At 41.9% G+C, this 18,671-nt stretch overlaps 1 protein-coding gene across 3 annotated transcripts in view; it reads right to left on the reverse strand.

The window, feature by feature from the left end:
• Positions 1 to 18,671, reverse strand: part of PCSK5 (proprotein convertase subtilisin/kexin type 5) — a 457,179-nt gene that overhangs the window by 159,376 nt on the left and 279,132 nt on the right. For all 3 annotated transcript variants that reach the window (XM_047829573.1, XM_047829574.1, XM_047829575.1), the window contains exons 14-16: positions 10,112 to 10,255; positions 5,451 to 5,553; positions 4,142 to 4,335 (exon numbers count right to left, since the gene is read on the reverse strand). In XM_047829573.1, coding sequence (XP_047685529.1) covers positions 4,142 to 4,335; positions 5,451 to 5,553; positions 10,112 to 10,255 — 441 coding nt within the window. The remainder of the gene's footprint in view (positions 1 to 4,141; positions 4,336 to 5,450; positions 5,554 to 10,111; positions 10,256 to 18,671) is intronic.

Below are 18,671 nucleotides of genomic sequence, written 5' to 3' on the forward strand. Positions count from 1 at the left end.
ACTACAAGGAAATCCCTACCCACTGCTCTGTAGGGTAAGTTAGAGACCCCATCTGCCTTATGGAAAAACGCCTGCCTTTGAATCAAGGGACTCTGACTTCTTAAGAAGCAACAGTATCCACCTCCAAATTCTTGCCTGATTTTGTAAAGACAACTCTTGCTCATTTAAACTTGGGTGTTCTTCGTTCTTAGGTTGTGCGGAAACAGAAAATGTCAGTGTCGTCAGGGATCCTGGTGTGACACAATTGTTAGGACAAATTACTAAGAACTCCGGGCCATACCAGAACATGAAAAGGTAGGTGTGCCCAAGGATCACTTAATTCTCCAGGTAATAGATCTTTGTTTCCTAATGATGATGGCTTAGGGCCCAAATGCTGTGAAGTTACATGTTAATTTACAGAGTTTTGTTTGGTAAAGTTGAAAATGATTTCTATTTGAAAAAATTACCTCTCCCTCCCCCCAATTCCAGTTGTATTGGTACGTTGGAAATTACTAAAAAATATATATATATTTGTATTAATTTGTTTTATTAATTTATTTTTTAATTTCTATCCAAATTAGTTAGCATATAGTGCAATAATGATTTCAGGAGTAGATTCCTTAATGCCCCTTACCCGTTTAGCCCATCCCCCCTCCCACAGGCCCTCTAGTAATCCTCTGTTCTCCATATTTAAGAGTCTCTTATGTTTTGTGCCCCTCTGTTTTGATATTATTTTTGCTTCCCTTATATTCATCTGTGCTGTGTCTTAAAGTCCTCATATGAGTGAAGTCATATGATATTTGCCCTTCTCTAATTTCGCTTAGCATAATACCCTCTAGTTCCATCCATGTAGTTGCAAACGGCAAGATTTCATTCTTTTTGATTGCCGAGTAAGACTCCATTGTATATAGATACCACATCTTCTTTATCCATTCATCCATCGATGGACATTTGGGCTCTTTCCATACATTGGCTAACGTTGATAGGGCTGCTATAAACAGTGGGGTGCATATGCCCCTTCGAAACAGCACACCTGTATCCCTTGGATAAACACCTAGTAGTGCAATTGCTGAGTTGCAGGCTAGTCCTATTTTTAACTTTTTGAGGAACCTCCATACTGTTTTCCAGAGTGGCTGCCCCAGCTTGCATTCTCCACATCCTCGCCAACATCTGTTGTCGCCTGAGTTGTTAATGTTAGCCATTCTGACAGGTGTGAGGTGGTATCTCATTGTGGTTTTGATGTATTTCCCTGATGATGAGTGATGAGCATTTTTTCATGTGTCGGTTGGCCATCTGGATGTCTTCTTTGGAGAAGTGTCTATTCATGTCTTTTGCCCATTTCTTCACTGAATTTTTTGTTTTTTGGTGTTGAGTTGGAGAAGTTCTTTATAAATTTTGGATACTAACCCTTTATCTGATATCTCGTTTGCAGATATCTTCTCCTAGTCTGTCGGTTGCCTTTTAGTTTTGCTTATTGTTGCCTTCGTTGTGCAGAAGGTTTTTATTTTAGTGAGGTCCCAATAGTTCATGTTTGCTTTTGTTTCCCTTGCCTCCAGAGATGTGTTGAGTAAGAAATGCTGAGGCCAAGGTCAAGGAGGTTTTTGCCTGCTTTCTTCTCGAGGATGTTGATGGCTTCCTGTCTTACACTTAGGTCTTTCATCCATTTTGAGTTTATTTTTGGGTCTGGTGTAAGAAAGTGGTCCACGTTCGTTCTTCTGCATGTCGCTGTCCAGTTTTCCCAGCACCACTTGCTGAAGACAGCTTGGTTGTTTTCTATTACCCTGTCTTCCATGTCACCGATCTGTTCTTCTGCATCTTCTAATCTGTTGTTGATTCCATTTAGTGTGTTTTTATTTCAGTTATTCTTTAGCTCTGGCTGGTTCTTTCTTGTTAAGATCCTCTGCTCTTTTCTCAAGTATCTCAGTGATCATTACTTTGAATTCTTTATCAGGCATATTGCTTACTTCCATTTCATTTAGCTCTTTCACTGTGATTTATCTTTTTTTCCACGTGGGACATATTCCTCTGTCTCATTTTTTTCTAACTCTCTGTGTGTTTTTAATGTAGGAGGACAGTCAGCTATGTCTCCTGGTCCTGAAAGTAGTGGCCTGTGTAGAAGTGGTCCTGTGGTGCCCTACAGTGTAATTCCTCCTGGTCACCAGAACAAGGGTGTCCTCGGTGTGGGCTGTATGCACTCCTGTTGTGGCTGAGTCGCAACTGCCTTCAGCCTAGCCAGCTGCAGTGATCCGCTTTGCCTGCTATGAGTGCCCTGGGTAGCATTTGCCCCATGTGCTCTCCAGAGGCTTACCTATAGCAGCTGCAGGCTTGGTGAGTTGGGCCAGCAGTGAGCCTACCTGTCTGAAATTATTCCCTCGGCCACAGGTATAGGTACACTGAAAGCTCTGAGGCTCCACGACAGGAAATGAAAGTGTGCCGTTACGTGGGTTGATCTCCTCCCTCTCCAGGGCATGAGTCATTTTGGAGGGGCACCCTCTGAGCGGGTCTGGTGAGGCAGGAGCCACTCTGAAGGGAGGACGGCTGAGTTGGGTTGGATGGGGAAGGGCACCCAGTGCTATAGCAAAGTAGATGGAGAGAGTTAATGCTACCTCTCACAAACATCCAGTTATCTAGGGCTGGCGGGGGAGGGGGAGAGGAATGACACCCACCAGCACTTTCGTTTCTAGAGCAATATTCTCTACGTCCTGCCCCTTCAGGATAGATTAGTCAATACATCTTCATGTATACCCCAGGCACTTTCCAAACTGCTGCTTCTGTGCTATCTTGGCTGAGTCATTTAGTATGCTGGAGCTTTAAGGATGGGGACTCAGTTTCCTATTGCCCTCAGACTCTCCTGGAACCAAGTCCCATGGAAGTTAAGATGTGCTGGTTTTCAGAGCCAGACGTCACGGCGACTCATCTTCCCAATGCTGGGGTGCCTAGTGTGGGGTCAGGTCCTCTTGCTTCTCCATGCTTGTGATGTCGCTCCTGTTTGTAGGGTTAGTGGCACCAGGGGTTTGGTTTTTGCCCACGTCTCCATTCTTCCTCCCCTTTCGAGGTGGCCTTCTGTCTACAATTAACTGTGGAAGGTCTGTTCTGCCAGGCTTCCGGTCATTTTCAGAGCCGGTCGTACAAACGTAGCTTACACTTCAGTGTAGCTGAGAGACAAGGTGAGTTCAGGACCCTCCTACTCTCTCTTCTCAGATCTCTTTGGGAATCAATCAGTTTTGCCTATACCTCAGCAAACAGATTTCATTTTGCCTTTACCAGTGGACTAGGGACAATACCTGATTGTGTTGGATTGGAGACAATACCTGATAGTCTTCGACAACATTCGTCACTTTGTAGGTTTCCTCGTTGGCAGTCTTTGACATGTGTCTATTCCACATTCACGTGGAAGTCATGTTTTCTAAGCTTTCTGAAAAGCACACATTGGTATTGCAGGGCCCTGGTTCCTTCGGTTAGTGTGGAGAAAAGAACAGGCGTGGCTGCTATCCTTGGAAAGCCTGCTGAAGTTGGCCCGTGGCCAACTGGGACCTTGGATCTCAGGAGGGTTTCTAGCACCCTCCCTGAGAAGAGTGGCACATGGTGCTTAACCTGTACAAACAATATGGTTTAGGCTGAACATCTGCTTCCCTTCTAGGAGTCTGGCGTTTTGTTATGGGTCAGGGAGAGGGTGTCTTCATGACCACAAGCCTGGGCACTGAGACTCTAAGGAGGTTCCCAGGTAGCCTACATTGCACACAGGTTGTAATAAATTGTTGCCGGGGGATTTGAATGCCTCCTGGGTGAAAACTCTTGGACACGTTTGCCATTTTCTGCTGACTCTGTCCTCCGCACCTCTTCCTGACGTGACTTCGTGCCTTTTTGCTGTAATAAGTTGTAATGATGAGCTCATGAGTACAAATACGCTAAGTCTTATGGGTCCTCCTGGCCAATCACTGAATCTGGGGAAGGGCTTGAGGACTCCCTGACACTTACAAGCATTTTTACATAAATCAGCTCGCACAAAAATGGTTACAAATTCATCTTTTACACTTCTAACACGTTCTCTTAAAAAATTGGTTCGATCCTGTTTGATATAACCTTGATTTCGCGCCTAATGTCACTCAAGTGAAAACCTTGTATTTCCTCCCTGAAACCCAAATATTTGCAATCTACTCACTGGTGTCCTGGTATGAGCCATCGGGGCAGTGGGTAACACAGCTGTTGATTTCTTCGTTGAGGAAGTATCCATATTTACAGGACAGACACTGGTCACCATGGCTCCCAAAGCAGGACTCACAGTTGGGGGCACACTTCCTGCATCGCTTCTTGTCAGCATGGTAGTGGCCAGGGGGGCAGCTGGAGACACAGATCCTGCATCGTGCAATGATAAAAAGAAGGGGACCATCATCAGAGACTCAGTCCTAGCACTCTTAGAAGTGCTCGGCCAACAGCTAGGTGGCAACCCTGATTTTTTTACAAAGAGGCTGCTAATAAGGGGTTACTTGTGGTTTTGTGCGGTTTTTGTGTCATATGGATCCCGTGTGCTAGAGGGAGCGGTCGTATGCTAGCGTCTAAATTAACGTCAACAACGCGTAACCAACGGCGCCAACTCAGGAAGAATAGTTGAGAAAATGTTAACAGGGGTTTTCTTCTTTTCTGCCCACCTGCACTTTTTATCTTAAATGAACACACATGAAAATTATGAATTTCAACTTAAAAAAAGATAACGTAAATACATTTAAACTTGGTTATGATAAACTTTAAAAAACAACTTCTTCATTTGCCCATCGTCGAAGGACAGCGCTTTACGCCTTCAACAACTATTTACGGAGTTCCAAATCCAATGTCAGGCATTTTGCCGGTCTAGGCGATAATGAGAGGTGCTGAGGTGGCCAAGGGCCTTTCCTTTAAGGAATTTAAATTCCAGCAAGGATGTAAACAGGAACTGGAACGCGTCTGGGTGTGTCAGCATAGCTGAAATGCAAGTCCCGGTTTTCCCGGAAGGAGGAGGGAGAAGGGGGCGGGGCTGAGAGGTGCCTGGAGGGCGTGGCTTCTGCTGGGCCGGCACCGTCATCTGCACAGCCTGAGGCAGAAGCCAAGGGCTTGCACAGTGGGGACCCCGGGAAAGCACCCGTTTGGTTGTATGCCAGCATTTTCGCATTCAGCTGTGGCGTCAGACATCCAGGGAATGGAAAGGTCTAAAGGGGAAGGCCAGTGCTGTGTAGAGCTAGTCCTTCCCCCCTGCCACCCTTTCCAAATATGAGAAAAGGTACCTGCAGCTGGACAGCATACAGGTGCACTTTGTATTCTGTGATTCAGTATCCGTTTCCACATCTTGAATTTACACCAGGAGGTGGGGGCCGGTGCTCAGGCCCCGGTGGCCGAACATCACAGGTCCCGTTCAGGCGCCCCCCCCCCCGCCCCCCCCCATGGGAACGCCCAGGGCATGCTGTGGGGGCGGGGACCGCCGCAGCCTCTGTTCTTACCTGGTGTTGTTTTTCAGCTTGTAGTAGTAATGCAAGCAGTCACTGCAGTGGTCCGGGCCGGGGCCGTCACAGCCAACCTCGCTGCACTCAGGGTCGCAGGGACCTTTGCACAAAAATCGAAAACAACACTTGGAAACAGTGGTTTGAAAGCAGGTCCGTTTGCATGCGGTATAAAATGAGACTTGGGTGTCTTCCTCCTCCCGTGAGAGTTTCTTTAAGACGGAAGAATAACGTGGATGACGGCTGTCGGCCCGGAGATGAACTCTTGGCTTTTGGCAGGGGGAGGGGGGGACCTCAATGACCTAATGTCGAGAATGTAAATCCAGTCACGGCCTGGTCTTTAAAACACATATGGCTGCCTTGTGGGAGATAACAAAAATCTCCGAATTCCAGTGGGCAATGCCACTGGAGCAAGTGGAAAAGAACTGTTTGCAATGAAATGTGCATAATGATAAAAACGTCGGATTTATAGAAAAATGAGAAGCTCAAGTTTATTATTCAATGCCTGGACGAGATCGTCCGGCTTGCCCGAGGTCATTAAGACCACTGAATACCTCTGAGATACCGTAGCCAGCAAGAAACGTCATCATGGCATCTGGTGCAAGCTTATCGGTATCTGGTCTTGGATTATAAAGCAGGTACTTGAGGCACAGATAATAGATTTAAAACTGCGTCCTACCCATAGGCCAGTGGGCAGCTCCACAAAAGAAAACTACACATCAATTTTAAACAACGCAAGCGAGCTTAAAGAATTCCAGACTCAGAATCACGGTTGCTGATCTCTCGTGACGTGTTCTTTGGTATAGAGTGAGAATGCCCAGGCAGGAGAAAAACCCCAGAAAGATGGAGATTTTTATAATTAATGAAAAGCTTTCTAATGACATGGGCTACTTATAGGCCCGTTGCTTGCTTGAACTAACTCCCCTTTTCCTTGTTCTCCGTATTTTAGGACATTTGGTCTCCTAATCTTCAAGCTCTTTCCTGCTGAAAAGTCACATGATTCTAACTAGCAACAAACATACTGCGTGCAATGTACAAAGAGTAAGTGGATATGGCAGAAATGTCTGAACCATATTTATTTTAATCAAAAGGATTTACTGGTGAACCTTGATCTCCCTTAGTCATGATGGGACCGTGTTCTACAGTTACTGAGTTGAAACATAAAATGGTCGCAACCGGGAGGCATGACACAGAGAAAAATCTCTCATTTTTCTGGCGAGAAAACACCCTTTCCAAGAGCTAGGGTGGCTTGTCCAGGTCTCCTATGGAAGGGTAGAAAATGAGGTCCTAGAGATGACTTTTGAAATATACTTCTGATTAATCACAAGAGTCATTTAACAGTGCTGTTTATCTCTGTGTCCCCCAAGCCTGAAAACTGACGTCTAAATTAAATTCCACAGCTAGTACAACTTGGGGCATTTCAGCTATCTGCTATGACACATGAGGAGACGGTGTCTCTGTTGTGTCGTATAAGGCTTGAGGTTCAGCCAGCTGTGGGTCCTACGGTCCCTGGAATTTGATGAAACGTTACAGGGATCTGGTTATGATAATGCCATCTGTGCCTCTAGACAGGCTGACTTCTCCATGAAGGTGAAAATCACAGCTCTGAAGGAAAGGAACCCTGGGTGGCCCTAAATTTTCACCAGATGATTTCTGCAATTAAAAAAACACCCCCAAACTTACTCTTGATACGTGCCAAAGGGCTCTGTATGGCAAGTTCACATGCTGTGCTGTTTCTCTTATAATCTTAAACTGTCCCAGATGCAGTTTAGCATTTTAGGTTGCAGGGTAATAAAGAAATAATTGTCTTTGTTCTCTCCCAAGTGCCAATGTGGACGTTTTAGAGATGTAAGGAGGAAAACCATGAAGATACGTAACTGTTCAGAATTTTAACATTACCAACATTTGAATTGGAAACCGAGCATAAAGCATATAGCAACGGGTTATTATTATGCTCAGTTTACGTTTCTGGGTATCCTTTCTCCTATCAGAGAAGATGAAATGGTTTGCTAGTTAGAATGTGAGTAATAACGTTACAAGCTCAAAACAAAATAGGACGAAAGCTAACACAATCGAGCTCTGGTCAGCTCAACTGGTTTGAGTTATTCAAACTTATGATGGACTCTGGGGTACTACCTCTTTAGAATAAAAGGAACCACAGGCATACTGAAGATATTCTGTTAAGGTAATTCATGACGTACTTTTATCTTTAGTATCTCGAAAAAGAATCTCAAAGAACTCAAGAGAAAGAAAACAATTCTCGTCTAAAGGCACATTAAATTGCTATTTACGAACAGTTCTCTTAGGCGAAGCTTTGTTCATTAAGTATCATAGCCGGTCCCAGGAGAACTGAATGCTCCTATAAATGGTCGTCAATGCAACAAGACAGAAATCAGAGATCTACCTTGAAGGAGGAAAAAAAAACATTGCAGATATGGCCACAATACCTAAACTGCCCCAGAAAAATGAACTCTAAAATATGTAAATTAATAAGAGAGTTGAGCAGAATGGTCAGATATAACTATGCAATAGCCACTAGGTTTCCTAGATGCTAGCATATCCTAGTTAGGAAAAAGGCATCTTTTCCATCATGATAGCAACAAGTCCGCAAAATACATAGGATAACACTAAGAAGAACAGTAATACGTAAAATTAAAAGATTTTAGTGAACTGGGACATGAGGTGTGGTTTGGATGGAAAGACTGTATATTGTAAAAACATTTCTCCTCCCCCCAAAAAGCAACCAATTATGAGATCGCATATAAATTCAAATTAAATTCCAATGGGATCTTTATAGGTGGATTTAAGAATTGCCATGAAAACAAGATGTTCGACAGATAATAAATCCTAGTGTGGATACAACTGGATTAAGAATTACTAGACTGAAAAATCAGAAAAAGGGACACCAGAAGAGACCCCAGTGTAAGGATTTCTTCTATAGTTATGAAGGAAGGGATCCTAAACGAGTAAAAGAAGGGATGATAACCCAGTCAATAATGTTTGTCTATACGGCAAATAAAGACACTTTTATTTCATACTATATATCATAAGCCAGAATGAATTTCAGATGAATGCATGGCCAAGTGTTAAGAGTTTAGAAAAAAAATGCGTGTGAATATTTTGTGGATTTCATTAAAAAAAACGTTAATGAAATGTTTATTTTTGAGAGAGAGACAGAGAGTGGAGGGGTGGGAGCAGAGAGAGAAGGAGTCACAGAATCTGAAGGGGGCTCCAGGCTCTGAGCTGTCAGCACAGAGCCCGACGTGAGGGTTGAACTCACAGAACGCACGATCGTGACCTGAGCTGAAGTCAGACGCTCAACCGACTGAGCCACCCAGACGCTCCAATATTTTGTTGATTTTAAAGACTAAAGCTTCGTTTTAGAAAAAGCACAAGTGAGGTCTGAAGCTATAAACCCTACCCTCCAATTTTCTTCTTCTGTCGAAACAACACAACACAAGAGCACCATTTTGGAAGCAAGCACTAACTGGGAAGATGTTTTCAGCAAATAGAGTAGTTCCTCCCCCAGTTTGTGGAGAATACCATTCCAAGACCCCAGTGGACGCCGGAAACCATGGAGAGTACCAAACCCTCCCTATACTGTTTTTCTCCTACACGTACATATCTGTGATGACATTTCATTTACAAATACGGCACAGTAAGAAACTAACAATACAGAAGAATTCTATCAATATACTGTGATAAAAGTATGTGAATGTAGTGTCTCAAAATATCTTGTGTGGTACTTACCCTCCTTCTTGTGACAAAAGGGGATGACAAAACACCTACAGGATGAGACGAAGTGAGGTGGTGTGGGCATGGTAATGTAGCGTTAAGCTCCTATAGACCCGATGATAGATCAGATGAAGGGATCGTCTGCTTCCTGACCATGGATGAAACCACTGATGAGGGGTAACAACTGTATGAGACTATGTGAGGGACAATAACATACATAGAGTTCTTATAAACGGATCACAAAATTGCTGCCCCTTTGAATGGAAAAATGGGCAAAATACAGTTGTATTTAATTCCTAGAACTACAGAGGAAAAAATGTTTAGATTTACTAACAGTCAAAGGTATGAAAATTTAAAAATGGCCTGTTCCTTTACTTTTTTCTTTCCGCTCACTGTTGGCAGGAATGAGTGTAATAAAGGCACAGCTGGTCACAGCGTAGACTGGTACATCTTGTCTGGAAAGGAATGTGACAAAATGTGTCCAAGCCCTCAAACTGATTATTCCCTTTGATGCAGTAATGCTCGGAACTCTATTCTAAACAAAGACTGATAAAACCAAGCCTTATTTCAAACAGTGCAAAACTCTAAGCAAACAGCACCTCCCAGATTACGTATTAAATATAGCGCAATCAGAGGCTGGGCTATTATGCTGTCTTTTAAATACTGCTTGTGAGGATATGTGACAACAGGGAAATATGCTCTTAATAACCACAAGAGGAAGAAAACAGATATGAAAACTATAGACAGTGTGCTTTTAGCTTTGAAGGAAAAAAAAAAACAGCTATCTGAATATACACACATATTTGGGGGATAGAAAAGAACATGGAAGAAAATACCAGAATATGGGTTGAAGCTTATTTCTGCATGGTGGGATGATGCATGAGATTTTTTCCCTTAGCCCATGTCTCTGTTGGAAGCCAACTCACCTGCATAATCCTCTGTACCATAGTCCTCGGTGGGGTCTTCGACTCGGGTATAACGGACACGTTCTACCTTAGGAAACTCGTTCGTTGGGGAGTAGGGCTGCACGGAGGTGCCATAGAGGACCAAAGACCATTCTTTCAACTTCCCTTGAGAAACAATAATGAAACGAGAGCATGATCACACATTCACGCTTTAGCTTTATAACTCCATTCCTTCTCCTCTAAGAGAAAGCAACAGTAGAAGAGCTGTGAAAAGCATATTCATATGAACATCGCATCGAGCGTACAGCTAGAAATACACATTTTCCATCAGTTGCAGATTTAGCCAATTCACACAGCACATTTTACTGAGCAGCAACTATGGAATACGTCTTAATTTAATCAGCATTTATAAGAAGACTGAGAAATGAACACATTTTAGAGAGGCCTTTTTCTAAGTATGGATGTCTTATTTGAAATTAAAATTGTTTTATCTGGCTTGTCAATAAGAAGGCAAAACCACGGCTTTGTTCCACCTGACTGAATTAGTCCTCTAATCTTAAGAATACATCACTATTCCTATTATGCTAGAGACCCTGAGCTGTTCAGTGACAGCCCGTAGACCCATTGGCTATTTAAATTAGCTAAAATTGAAAAGCTTAGTTCCTCAGTCATACCGCATTTCCAGTGCCCAAGAGGCACATGTGGCTAGTGGTCACTACAACGGTGACCACAAATAGAGAACAATTCCGCCCCCACAGAATGTTCTAGTAGACAGTTGGGTAGTAAAGCATTTCACGGTCAAGGGTGCCTGGAGACCTAAGGCAAGTGTTTTACCTCCTTTGCATCGAAGGCTCTCAAAGAACATTTTGTTTTGGTTTAGTCCTTACTGTTGATTTCTTACTTTTTTACTAAAAAAATACTAAATCGTCAAGTTTTATAATGCTAAAGAAAAAAAGAACTGCTTACAGGTCATTAAGCTTAAGAGTCGCCTAAAAAAAAAAAAGCATCAACCACAAGCAGAAATGATTAAGACAAAACAATTAAAAAACGTGCAAGTATGCAGGTAGGAAGCAGGACCTTCCTGAAGGTCCCTCCCCAACTTAGCCTAATACAGAGAATCCGGTTATGGTTCGTGCAAGGGTCCCACCACAGCCCTGAGAGTGGTAAACTTCAGGGATCTGCCAGTCATCTATTAAGTTTTAATTCATTTGGGGTTGGCAACATTTGGGAGGTAGATACTTAAATTCCCAAAATATAGATGAGGCAACAGGCATAGAGAATGATAATTTTCCCAGAGGCAGCAAGCGTATGGACTGCTATTAAAACCCATCTGGGGCGTTCCAGGATAAGAAGACAATGTAGGAAGGTCCTGGACCCACCGAATCTACAGCTACATAGGGAACAATTTCCTCAGAAAAAGAAAACAAAAACTAAAACTAGCTGAGTGGCTGCTACACGGGAGGCAAACAAAAAAGTCACGTGAAAGCAGGTAAGAGTGGTTGAGACACAATCTTGGAATAAGCCCCACCCCTGGCACTGTGACCCACAATCGGGACTCGAAGCCCCAGGTTTCTCCCCAAGAAGCAAAAGGTTTGAATCTCCTATCGGGTACCCCAATTTTTAAGACCTGCACCGGAGAAGAGCCCCCAAAACATATAGTGTATACAGGGCTTGAGACCCACAAGGCGATAGTCAACTGACTAGTTCACAAAGAGCTTGGGTATGTGGACCCACCCACTCCAAGTCTCAGTGCGGAAGCAGCAAATTGAAAAGCACTGACTTCCTCTTAAAGAGGCTTATTCGTTTACCTTAAAGTCAAAGCAAGATGCAGACATCCGATTTAACATACAGCCAAGGGCCTACTGAAATACTCTCCAAAGACAGACGCTGATGGGCGCCATCTTTGATCTGTCCCTCAGCCTTGCTCCAACTCACTCCTGTCTCCCAGAAGGAACTTGTACTCTCATCTGGCGCCCAAATTTTTGTGGCTGCCTCCCAGGGGACACCTCTAGGTTGCTGGCACTGGTGGCTAGCAGTGCTTCTGTTTGCAGGTAACAGAGATTGTAAACAAAATCGACAGATCTATACTTAAGCTCGCCAAGAAGAAGAGAATCAAAAGCAGAAATGAACCAGGAGAGGTTATAACTAAAAGAAAAATAAAAACTGCAAAAATATGAAGGATCATAAAAGACTGTCATCCACAATCACACACCAACAAAGTGAACAACCTAGAAGAAATGGATACATTTCTAGACGTATACAACCCATCGAGAGTGAATCATGAAGAAACAGAAAATCTAAACAGACCAATTACTAGTAACGAGCTTGAATCAGTAATAAAAAGCCTCCCAGCAAAGAAATGGCCACAACTACATCTTGGCTGGTCAATTCTACCAAATATTTAAAGAATCCGAGTCTTTCTTAAACTCCAACTCATTATATGAAGCTAGCATTACCCTGATCCCAAAACCAAACAAGGATGCCACAAGTAAATCCCTGATGAACACAGATGAAAAAGGCCTCAACAAAATATTAGCAAACTGAATTCAGTATTACAGTCAAAGGGTCATACGGCATGAACAAGTGAAATTTATTCCAGGGATGCAAGGATGTTTCGACACTCACAAACCAATCAGTGTGATTCACAACATTAACAAATTTAACGACAAAAATCATACGATCATCTCCATAAGTACAGAAAAAGCATTAGCATAATTCGACATCTATTTATGATAAAACTCTCAACAAAGTGTGTGTAGGGGAAATACAAAGCATAATAAAGATCAGGAGTGAGACACTTACCACTTTTAGTCAAGATAGTATTGGAAGTCCTGGCCAGAACAATTAGACAAGAGAAAGAAAGGGAATTCAAATCAGAAAGGACGAAGTATGTCACTGTTTGCATGTGACATGATACTGTATATGACAAACCGTAGAGGCGCCACCAAAAAACTATTAGAACTAATCAACAAATTCACTCAAGTTGTAGGATTCAAAATCAATAAACACAAATCTTTTGCCTGTCTATACACTAATAATTGAACTATCCAAAAAAGAAACTAAGAAAACCCTATGTACGATTGCATCAAAAAGAATAAAATGCTCAGAAACTTAACCAAGGGGGTAAAAGACCTATACACCGAAAACTACAGCACGATGTTGAAAAAAGCGAAGACAAAAATAAACAAAGATAATCTGGGCTCGGATGAGAAGAATAATATTGTTAAAATGTCCATACTACCCAAAGCAGCCTATAAATTCAATGTAATCCATATCAACATCCCGTTAGCATTTTTATAGAAATAAAACAATCTTACAATTTTTATGGAACCATGAAAGGTCAAATCGCTCTTGAGAAAGAAAAACGAAGGTGGAGGCACCATGGTTTCGGATTTCAAAATACATTACAAAGCTATGGTAATCAACACAATATGGTATTGCCATGAAACAGACACATACATCAATAGAGGAGAGCAGAGAAACCAGAAATAAACTCATGCATATATGGCCAATTCATTTACAACAAGCAGCCAAGAATACACAATGGACAGAGGATTTCAATACACGGTGCTAGGAAAACTGGACAGCCATGTGCACAATAATGACACTGAACCACTGTCTTACATAATACCTAAAAACTAACTCAAAATGGATGAAAGATTTAGGGGCGCCTGGGTGGCTCAGTAGGTTAAGTGTCTGACTTCAGCTCAGGTCATGTGAAATCGAGCCCTGCTTCAGATCCTCTGTCTCCTTCTCTCTCTGCCCCTCCCCCCCCTTGCACGAGTGCGCTTGCTCTCTCTCTCTCTCTCTCTCTCTCTCTCAAAAAGAAATAAACATTTTAAAAAATGGATTAAAGATTTGAACAGGGGCGCCTGGGTGGCTCAGTCGGTTGGGTGTCCAGCTTTGACTCAGGTCATGATCTCGCGGTTTGTGAGTTCATGAGTTCGAGCCCTGCATCGGTCTCTGTGCTGACAGCTCAGAGCTTCGAGCCTTGTTTCAGATCCTGTGTCTCCTTCTTGCTCTCTGCCCCTCACTCGCTCGCTCGCTCTCTTTCTCTCTCTCAAAAAGAATAAAATAAACATTAAAAAAATTTAAAAATGGTATATGATCTCACTTGTATGTTGAATCTCAAAAGCAAACAAACAACCAAACTAAAAAAAACCTGATCTCATAAACAACAGAGAATAAATTGGTGGTTGCCAGAGGTTGGGGTGTTCAGAGGTGGGTGAGATGGATAAAAGGGGTCAGAAAGTGCAAACTTCCAGTTATAAAACAACTAAGTTCTGGGAGTGTAATGTGAAACATGGTGACTGGAGTTAATGATCGTATACCGTAGATTTGAAAGCTGCTGAAAAACTGGATCTTAAAATTTCTCACGATATGACAAAAATGTTTAAACTATGTGAGCTGATGGAAGTTAGATTCCCAGTGGTGATCATTTTGCGATAGGTACGAACATCAAATCATTAGGTTGTATGCCTGAAACTAATAGAGTATTACATATCAATTACATCCCCCCCCCCCAAAAAAAACATCCATTCAGAATCCAAATGCTGTGTCCCTAAGGCCTTATGTAATACTGCCCTTCTGTTTACTTCCAGGAGTTCAGAAACTTGAAGTTCAAAAAGGAACACATTCTGTGCCACATTCATTGCTTTCTGACAACTACACTGGGCCAGCATGTTGATTTCTTTGTGGCTTGCCCTCTGCCAGCTTTTCTTTGGACTCACTTGTTAATGAGTATGCTTTTCATAATTAGGGTGCTGTTCAGTCTCAGAATTCCAAATAGTACACATGAAGTAGTGGCAAGAAATGAATGACCGACCCCCTAAAATCCATGACCCGATTGCCTTTACATAGCGACGCAAAACAGAACTCATTTTTCTTATGGCATCTCTCAGGTGTACCAATGGAGCATATAATGCAAGGACACTGTAAGAAATCCAACCCCTCAGTTACCCTATGGCCCGGCTCATTAACTTAAGATCAATTTGGAGCTAAAATTTCTCCTTGTAAAGTACATGGAAGAATGCTGACTCATAACTGATTACTTCCATTTGTGTCATTTCTGAAGTATCTCCTAAGCCCGCGGGGGACATACTTGTTGGGCAATTTATCTCTTTCTGTTTCACTTATTATGTAATCGTATTTCCTTAGAATCTGCCACAAGTCACATCAAATGCTGCCGTATTTGGGCCGTCATTTCTTCCTCTCCTGCGACGTTTTCCAATTGTTAAATTATTTAGGAGATTTTGCAGTTGATGGTACAACATTCTGATAAGAAATAGCTGCGTAAATGCAGAAGGAGAAAAATCAGTTCTACACGTTGGTACACAAATGCCATCTGCTCAAGAAAGAAAACGCAAGATAGGTCTAATGTGTCACAAGATCAAAGACCACAATCGAGAAAGCCTTCAAAAGATCCTTACTGTGGACTTCTGGTCCACGATGGTGACGTAGGAAGAACCTGAACTCACCTCGTCCACAGCCACACCAAATCTCCACCTGCTTACAGAGCAATTCTTCCTGAAACAGAATCAAGTGCTCACTGAATAGCTGCCGCACAAGAGAAGACACACTGTAGAGAATAACAAGAAAGACGCTTTCCAGGGCACCCCTGATGCAAGGGGCCCTGGGATCTCCTGGCTTGTAGCCACTTCAGTTTCAGGTGTCCTATAACAAGTGCTCCCTGCTCAGAGAGCGCCATGACCCCTGGCTTCCATCTCCTTCAGTTTCAGCTAAATTGTCAGTGCACCTTCTGTGCAGAGAGAACCAGGCTGCCCCAGCCCACGCCCATTTCAACTTGAGCTATCCTTCCAGGGTCCCCTCTGCACAGAGAGTGCTGTGATGCCCTGGCTTGTGCCCACGTCAGCGTCAGCTGTCAGACTGTGATGCCCTCAGCACGGATGGCCTCAGGACCACCCCAGCACGTGCCTACTTTAGCTCAGGCTGTCTCACCAGGGTGGCCCCAGCACGGAGTGACCCGCGACCCCCAGTCAGCCCGCTAAAGCGACCAGGCACATACAGTCTACACAGGGGAGGACCAGATGCAAGAGCATTCCTTCTAGTTTAGGAGAAGTAGCTGTTCTGCCTAATTCACAGAAAGAGACAAAGAAAATCAAGCAAAATGAGGAGACAGCTGGAAAGAAAGAAAGAATAAGACAAACCTCAGAAAAAGAACTAAATGAAATATAAATAAGCAATATGCCTGATGAACAGTTCCAAATAATGGTCATGAAGAGATGCTCACTGGACTGGAGAGAAGAATGGAAGAACTCAGAACTTCAAAAAAAGAGACAGGAAATACATAGAAAACCCAATCAGGGTTGAAGAACACATTAACTGAAATTAAAAATACACTATAGGGAATCAACAGTGGGTTAGAAGATACAGAAGAATGGATCAGTGATCTGGAAGACAGGGTAAAGCACCTGAGCTGAACAGAAAAAAAAAAAAATTAGGAATGAGGATAGGCTAAGGACAATGTAAAGTGAACAGCCATTGACATCATTCCCAGAGGGAAAAGACAGAGAGGGACAGAAAACTCATTGGAAGAAATCAAAGCTAGACACTTAACTAACCTTGGGAAGGAAACAGACATTCAGTTTCCGGCAGCAGAGAGAGTTCAAAACAAGATGAACTCAATGAGGTCCACACCTAGACATAATAATTAACACGGTAAAGATTAAAGATACAGATAAAAGCAGGAAGGGAGAAACTTACATACAAGGTAAACCCCACGAGGCTGATTTTTCAGCAGAAACTTTGCAGGCCAGAAGGAGTGGTATGATATATCTGACGTGTGTTTAAAAAAAAAAAAAAAGAGACAGAGAGAGAAAACTACAACCGAAAATACTCTACCTAGCAAGATTATCATTCAGAATTGAAGGCGAGATCAAGAGTTTCCCCGTCAAGCCAAAGTTACAGAAGTACAGCATCACTAAACTAGCTTTATAAGAAATGTGAAAAGGGACTTCATTAGGTGAAAAGAAAAGGCCATAATTAGAAGAAAATTATGAAAGGAAAAAAATTCATGAGTAAAAGAAAACATACAGTAAACAGCTGGTAGTAAAATGAATTATATGAAAAAAATTAATTAAGGAGATTCACAAAATAAAGAGACATAACATATGACAACATATACCTAAATGTGGAGGGCGGAGTAAAGATTAAGTTCTTTTAGAATGTGTTCAAACTTAAGTTAGCATTAACTTAATACAGACCACTATAGCCTTCAAATGTTATACATGAACCCCATGGTAAACACCAACCAAAAATTTAAAGAGAAAAAAATAAAGAGAAAGAAAGCCAAGCATAACACTATGGAGTCATCAATCAAAAGAATAGAGAGCAAAAAGAAGAAATGAAAAAGAACTACAAAAACAACAAGACAACAAAATGCCAATGAAAACATCCCCATTAATAATTACTTTGAATGTAAACGGTCTATATACTCCACTCAAAAGACAGGCTTGTGGAATGGATAAAAAAACAAAACCCATCTATATGCTGCTCACAAGAGACTCACTGCAGACCTCAAGGCACATACAGACTGAAAGTGAAGGGATACAAAAAGATATTCTATGCGATTGGGAGCAGGAAAAAAAAACAAAAACAAAAACAGCCAGGGTAGAAATGTTTGTATCAGACAAAACAGACTTTAAAACAAAGACTGTAACCAGAAACAAAGAAAGACATTACATAATTAGGAAGGGATCGATCCAACAAGAGGATGTAACAATTGTAAATATCTATGTACAACTTTGGAGCACTTAAATTCATAAAGCCAAATGACACAAAGAGAGAAATTGGCAGTAATACAATAATGGTAGGGGACTTCAACACCAGACTTATACCGATGGATAGAACATCTAAACAGAAAATTGATAAGGAAACAGAGGCCTTGAATGACACATTAGACTAGATGGACCTAACAGATATACCTAATAGTCTAGCCAAAACCAACAGAATTTACATCCTTTTCAAGTATACATGGAACATTCTCTAGGACAGATCACAGGTCATTAAACATATCTCAATAAATTTAGGAAAACTGAAATAATATCAAGCATCTTTCAAATCACAACAGTATGTGACTAGAAATCAATTATGATAAAAAAAGGTGGAAAAAACCACAAACCCATGGAGGCTAAACAACATGCTACTAATCAACTAATGGGTTAACAGAGAAATCAAAGAGGCAATAAAAAAATACATAGAGACAAATGAAAATGAAAACACAATGGTCCCAAATCTTTGGGAAACGAAGAAAGCAGTCCTAAGAGGGAAGTTTATAGCAAAACAGGCCTACCTCAAGAAGAAAAAAAAATTCAAATACACAATCTAAACTTACACCAAAAAGAAATATAAAAAGAACAAACAAAGCCCAAGTTAGAAGGAAGGAAATAATGAAGATCAGAATATAAACAAATGAAATGGAGACTCAATAAATGATAAAAGGTCAATGAAACCAAGAGCTGGTTCTTTGAAATGATAAACAAAATTAATAAACCTTGAGCCAGACTCATTGAGAAAAAAGGAGAGAGGATCCAAATAAACAACATCTGAAATGAAAAAGAAG

Source organism: Prionailurus viverrinus, chromosome D4 (genome assembly GCF_022837055.1).
Source record: "Prionailurus viverrinus isolate Anna chromosome D4, UM_Priviv_1.0, whole genome shotgun sequence".
Lineage (NCBI taxonomy): Eukaryota > Metazoa > Chordata > Mammalia > Carnivora > Felidae > Prionailurus > Prionailurus viverrinus.